The sequence below is a fragment of the Lynx rufus genome, unplaced genomic scaffold, assembly GCF_022079265.1.
Source record: "Lynx rufus isolate CCGP_SWC_20201006 ecotype Redwood Valley unplaced genomic scaffold, mLynRuf1.p SCAF_39, whole genome shotgun sequence".
Lineage (NCBI taxonomy): Eukaryota > Metazoa > Chordata > Mammalia > Carnivora > Felidae > Lynx > Lynx rufus.
Genome location: NW_025814855.1, coordinates 2,082,996 through 2,089,066, shown reverse-complemented (window position 1 = coordinate 2,089,066; position 6,071 = coordinate 2,082,996). Strand labels below are relative to the sequence as shown.

Genomic DNA, 6,071 nt, shown 5'->3' with positions numbered 1-6,071 from the left:
AATATAAGAACCATACGATCCTGTCCATTGATGCAGAAAAAGCATTTGACAAAATTCAGCATCCTTTCTTTATAAAAACCCTCGAGGGGCGCCTGGGTGGCGCAGTCGGTTAAGCGTCCGACTTCAGCCAGGTCACGATCTCGCGGTCCGTGAGTTCGAGCCCCGCATCGGGCTCTGGGCTGATGGCTCAGAGCCTGGAGCCTGTTTCCGATTCTGTGTCTCCCTCTCTCTCTGCCCCTCCCCCGTTCATGCTCTGTCTCTCTCTGTCCCAAAAATAAATAAACGTTGAAAAAAAAAATTAAAAAAAAAAAACCCTCGAGAAAGTCAGGATAGAAGGAACATACTTAAACATCATAAAAGCCATTTATGAAGCCCATAGCTAATATCATCCTCAGTGGGGAAAAACAGAGCTTTCTCCCTGAGATCAGGAACACGACAGGGATGCCCACTCTCACTACTGTTGTTTAACATAGTGTTGGAAGTTCTAGCATCATCAGCAATCAGACAAAAAAATGAAATCAAAAGCATCAAAATTGGCAAAGATGAAGTCAAGCTTTCACTTTCTGCAGATGACATGATGTTATACATGAAAAATCTGATAGACTCCACCAAAAGTCTGCTAGAACTGATACATGAATTCAGCAAAGTCACAGGATACAAAATCAACATGCAGAAATCAGTCGCATTCTTATACACTAATAATGAAGCAACAGAAAGACAAATAAAGAAACTGATCCTATTCACAACTGCACCAAGAAGCATAAAATACCTAGGAATAAACCTAACCAATGATGTAAAAGATCTCTATGCTGAAAACTATAGAAAACTTATGAAGGTAATTGAAGAATATTTAAAGAAATGGAAAGACATTCCCTGCTCATGGATTGGAAGAATAAATATTGTCAAAATGTCAATACTACCCAAAGCTAGCTACACATTCAATGCAATCCCAATCAAAATTGCACCAGCATTCTTCTCGAAACTAGAACAAGCAATCCTAAAATTTGTATGGAACCACAAAAGGCCCCGAATAGCCAATTTTGAAGAAGAAGACCAAAGCGGGAGGCATCACAATCCCAGACTTTAGCCTCTACTACAAAACTGTAATCATCAAGACAGCATGGTATTGGACCAAAAACAGACACATAAACCAATAGAATAGAATAGAAACCCCAGAACTAGACCCACAAAACTATGGCCAACTAATCTTTGACAAAGCAGGAAGGAATATCCAATGGAAAAACGACAGTCTGTTTAACAAATGGTGCTGGGAGAACTGGACAGCAACATGCAGAAGGATGAAACTAGACCACTTTCTTACACCATTCACAAAAACAAATTCAAAATGGATAAAGGACCTGATTGTGAGGCAGGAAACCATCAAAACCCTAGAGGAGAAAGCAGGAAAAAACCTCTCTGACCTCAGCCATAGCAATTTCTTACTTGACACATCCCCAAAGGCAAGGGAATTAAAAGCAAAAATGAACAATTGGGACCTCATGAAGATAAAAAGCTTCTGCACAGCAAAGGAAACACTCAACAAAACTAAAAGGCAACCATCGGAATGGGAAAAGATATTTGCAAATAACATATAGGACAAAGGGCTAGTATCCAAAATCTATAAAGAGCTCACCAAACTCCACACCCAAAAAACAAATAATCCAGTGAAGAAATGGGCAGAAAACATGAATAGACACTTCTCTAAAGAAGACATCCAGATGGCCAACAGGCACATGAAAAGATGCTCAATGTGCTTGCTCCTCATCAGGGAAATACAAATCAAAACCACACTGAGACACCACCTCACGCTGGTCAGAATGGCTGAAATGAACAAGTCAGAAGACTATAGATGCTGGAGAGGATGTGAAGTAACGGGAACCCTCTTGCACTGTTGGTGGGAATGCAAACTGGTGCAGTCGCTGTGGAAAGCAGTGTGGAGGTTCCTCAGAAAATTAAAAATAGACCTACCCTATGACCCAGCAATAGCACTGCTAGGAATTTACCCAAGGGATACAGGAGTGGTGATGCATAGGGGCACTGGTACCCCAATGTTTAGAGCAGCACTTTCAACAATAGCCAAATTATGGAAAGAGCCTAAATGTCCATCAACTGACGAATGGATAAAGAAATTGTGGTTTATATACACAATGGAGTACTACGTGGCAATGAGAAAGAATGAAAAATGGCTTTTTGTAGCAACTTGGATGGAACTGGAGAGTGTGATGCTAAATGAAATAAATCATACAGAGAAAGACAGATACCATATGTTTTCACTCTTATGTGGATCCTGAGAAACTTAACAGAAGACCATGGGGGAGGGGAAGAAAAAACAGAGGTTAGAGAGGGAGAGAGCCAAAGCATAAGAGACTCTTAAAGACTGAGAACAAACTGAGAGTAGATGGGGGGGAGGGGGGGAGGGGAGGGTGGGTGATGGGTATTGAGGAGGGCACCTTTTGGGATGAGCACTGGGTGTTGTATGGAAACCAATTTGACAATAAATTTCATATTAAAAAAAGATGTAATTTTCAATTTAAAAATCACTTTATTTTTTCAAAAATTTTAATGTTTATTTTGAGAGAGAGAGAGAGAGAACGAACAGAAAAGGGTCAGAGAGAGAAGGAGACACAGAATCTAAAGCAGGCTCCAGGCTCTGAGCTGTCAGCATAGAGCCTGACATGGGGCTTGAACTCGTAAACCATGAGGTCATGACCTGAGCCGAAGTTGAATGCTTATCTGACTGAGCCACTCAGGTGCCCCTAAAAAATCACTTTAATCTGTGTCTTTTGTGTCCATAAGACAGAGCTGAACCTCTTTCACTGGGAACTCAAGATGGCATTCTGCTGTGGTTCCAGCTGCACTAGACTCAGCGTTGTGTGGACATGTCAGGGGTGTCGTATCTGGTGCCTGTGCACCAGTGTCATCTGAATGCCGTGATCTTCCTTGTCTTCCCTGTGCATGCAGACACCTTCAAGGTCTGGCTTCTGCGTCCCCAGTTGCTGTAGCACCACACTCCACTCCTCTTGCTATTATTCCTCCGTGGAGCTCACTTCACAGCCAGCTGAAAATATGCAAAGCATAACGTGAGCACCTCAGAGCACGGACCCCATCCGCGTTGCCCGGAACAATGCCTGGTCCACGTTAGCTGCTCGGTGAATCTGGTCGAATAAATAAGAGAACAACTCACTGAAGAAAGGTGATGTCTTATCCATCTCCATATTCCCAAGGATTTACAGCTATAATAATTCTACTGGCTATAGAGAATTTGCTGAATTCCAGACCCTATTCAAAACACTTTATATAGATTTGTCACATTCACAGCCACACTGTGAGGGAGATATGCGTGACAAAGGTTGTGGTCATCTACAACATCAGTCCTTCCTTCTTCCTTTAGTAATAGATCCACCATATCTCAGCTGGAAATCCAGAAAAAAATGTTTCCATGGCACAAGAACAGACATTCAGATCAATGGAACAGAAAAGGGAACCCAGAAATGGACCCACAAATGTATGGCCAACTCATCTCTGACAAAGCAGGAGGAATATCCAATGGAATAAAGACAGTCTCTTCAGCAAGTGGTACTGGGAAAACTGGACAGCGACATGCAGAAGAATGAACCTGGACCACTTTCTTACATCATACACACACACAAAATGTTTCTCAGCTCTTCCCTTGTCTCTCCATGATGTCATAGGAGTATGTGCTGGACAAATGTCCATGGAAAAGTTTTAGGTTATGCTTTTTAGGGGAAAGACACTTTCCTGTACTTCCTTTGCTCTCCTTCTCTTCTGGTTGGAATTCAAGCGTGATGACTGGAGCTGGAGCAGCCATATTGCACCCTGACCTGGAAGCGTCATGCTGAGAATGATATAACAAGATAGGGGAACTCTGACGTTTTGGACTGTCTTATTAATACCAAATAAGTGCTGCTACATTGATGAGAAATTCGTTGTATCCTGTTTAAGCAACTGTTTTAGGCTGAAATCCATTACCTAACCAATATGATGCTGTATTAGTCAGTCATTGCTACAACACTGCTGTGTTACAAGCAATCCAAAAATGTTTTTCAGTGGCTTCAGTAGCACACTTGTTTTTTTTTTTTTTTTTTCTGGCTTCTGGAACTATGGTGGTGTTCTGCTTCAGGCTGCAGGGCAGGCTTAGGTCTGTTCTACTTGTCTCTCATCCCAGAACCAGGAGATGTTCTTCTCAAGGCAAATGGCAAGAAGGCAGTGGAAAGAGTGCTTCCCCAGACATCAGCTCAGGACTCTCAATTTGGTCTACGTTCCATTAGCCAAAGCCAATTATACGGTGAAGCAAAAGTTGTTGGGAACAGGGAAGTAGTGTTATCTTATAATTACTTTTTAAAGTTTTTATTTAAATTCCAGTTGGTTAACATACAGTGTAATATATTAGTTTCAGGTGCACAATCTAGTGACCCAACACTTTCGTACATCACCCGGTGCTCATCACAAGGGCCCTCCTTCTTCCCCATCACCTGTTCAATGCACCCCCACCCACCTCCCTTCTGGTGACCATCAGTGTGCTCTGTTAAAATCAGGAGCGGGCAAAGTGTGTTGTCGCTGAAGAGACCCGTGGTGAGTGGAGGGTTTTCTGCAGCACTGCCTGGACCTCTCTGTTCCGCAGGCAGTAGATGACGGGGCTGCACATGGGCGTGACCACCGTGTAGATGACAGATAGCACCTTGTTGAGGTCTGTGGAACCAATGAGGCGGGGGCGGGAATACATGAAGAGGACCACCCCATAGAAGAGGCCCACCACCACCAGGTGGGAGGCACAGGTGGAGAGGGCTCTGCAGCGGGTGATGGCTGACGGCATGTGGAGCACAGCCCTCCCGATGGCCACATAGGAGGCCAGAGCCACTAGCAATGACCCACAGAAGATGACGATAGCAGAGATGAAGTCCACCAGCTCCGTCAGGGCCACGTTAGTGCAGGACAGGTTGAGCAGAGGGGAGACATCACAGAAAAAGTGGTTGAGGACATTGGGGCCACAGTAGGACAGGCTGGCGATGCATGATGTCTTGGCCACTGAGACCAACAGCCCCCCAAGCCATGAGGACAAGGCTAAGCCCAGGCAGACCTGGGGCCTCATGAGCAGTGGGTAGTGGAGTGGGCGGCAGATGGCCACGTAGCGGTCATAGGCCATGGAGGCCAGGAGGGTGCACTTGGTACTAATGAGAGCTACGAATAAAAAAAGCTGTGTCATGCAGGCTGCGAAGGGCACATGGCATGGACTGGAGCCCAGCCCCACGAGCAGGCTAGGCACGGTCACGGACACGTAGCACATCTCCAGGCAGCTCAGGTTGCCCAGGAAGAAATACATGGGCTTGTGGAGCTCGATGTGACTGCAGATGAGGTAGATGATGAGCGTGTTCTCCAGGAGGGTCAGCAGGTAGAGGGCCAGGAAGATGGCAAACAGGACAATCCTTATGCCCAGCCTTGTGGATAAACCCAACAAGACAAACTCCTGGACTCTGGTCACGTTGCCCAACTCCAGGGGCCTCTCCATCTAAGTGCAAAAGAAGCATGTTAGAGGAGACTGTGATCCACGCAGGAGTAAAACGGCAAAAGAGGAAGAGCATCAGGGGTCCCGAGAGCCAATGTAAGTGCTGTGGGTTGACTGTTGTCAGGAGGACTGGTGAGGTGGGACGTCGCAAAACCGGAAATGGAAAACCTCCACGTGTACTTAGTAAATCTGTGACCTTCGGCAATTCAACCCTTATAAGCCTCAGGTATCTTTTTAAAAAAAATTAATGTTTATTTATTTTTGAGAGAGAAAGATAGCTAGAGTGGGGGAAAGGCGGGGGGGGGGTGTGTGTGTGTGGAGACATAGAATCTGAAACTGAGCCTCAGTTATCTTGTCTGTAAAATGGAGGTAAAAGCTATGATTGTTTTTTCTTTTCTTTTGATGACTTTAAGTGGTCTTTGTCCTTCCTTCCTTCCTTCCTTCCTTCCTTCCTTCCTTCCTTCCTTCCCCTTCCTCTCTCTCTCTCTCTCTCTCTCTCTCTCTCTCTCTCTCTCTCTCCCCCCTCTCCTTTTTCTCATTCTTGAAA

The 6,071-nt window shown here is 44.9% G+C and overlaps 1 protein-coding gene across 1 annotated transcript; it reads right to left on the bottom strand.

The window, feature by feature from the left end:
* Nucleotides 1-4,552: 4,552 nt before the first annotated feature.
* On the bottom strand, nt 4,553-5,527 carry LOC124522737 (olfactory receptor 5-like). Its single transcript, XM_047094329.1, has one exon. It carries the CDS (start codon nt 5,525-5,527, stop codon nt 4,553-4,555), a length of 975 nt encoding a protein of 324 aa, XP_046950285.1.
* Between the last annotated feature and the right edge of the window lie 544 nt (nt 5,528-6,071).

Coding starts and splice junctions, on each gene's coding strand:
- LOC124522737 (XM_047094329.1), bottom strand. CDS start 5,527: ATGGAGAGGCCCCTGGAGTTGGGCAACGTGACCAGAGTCCAGGAGTTT.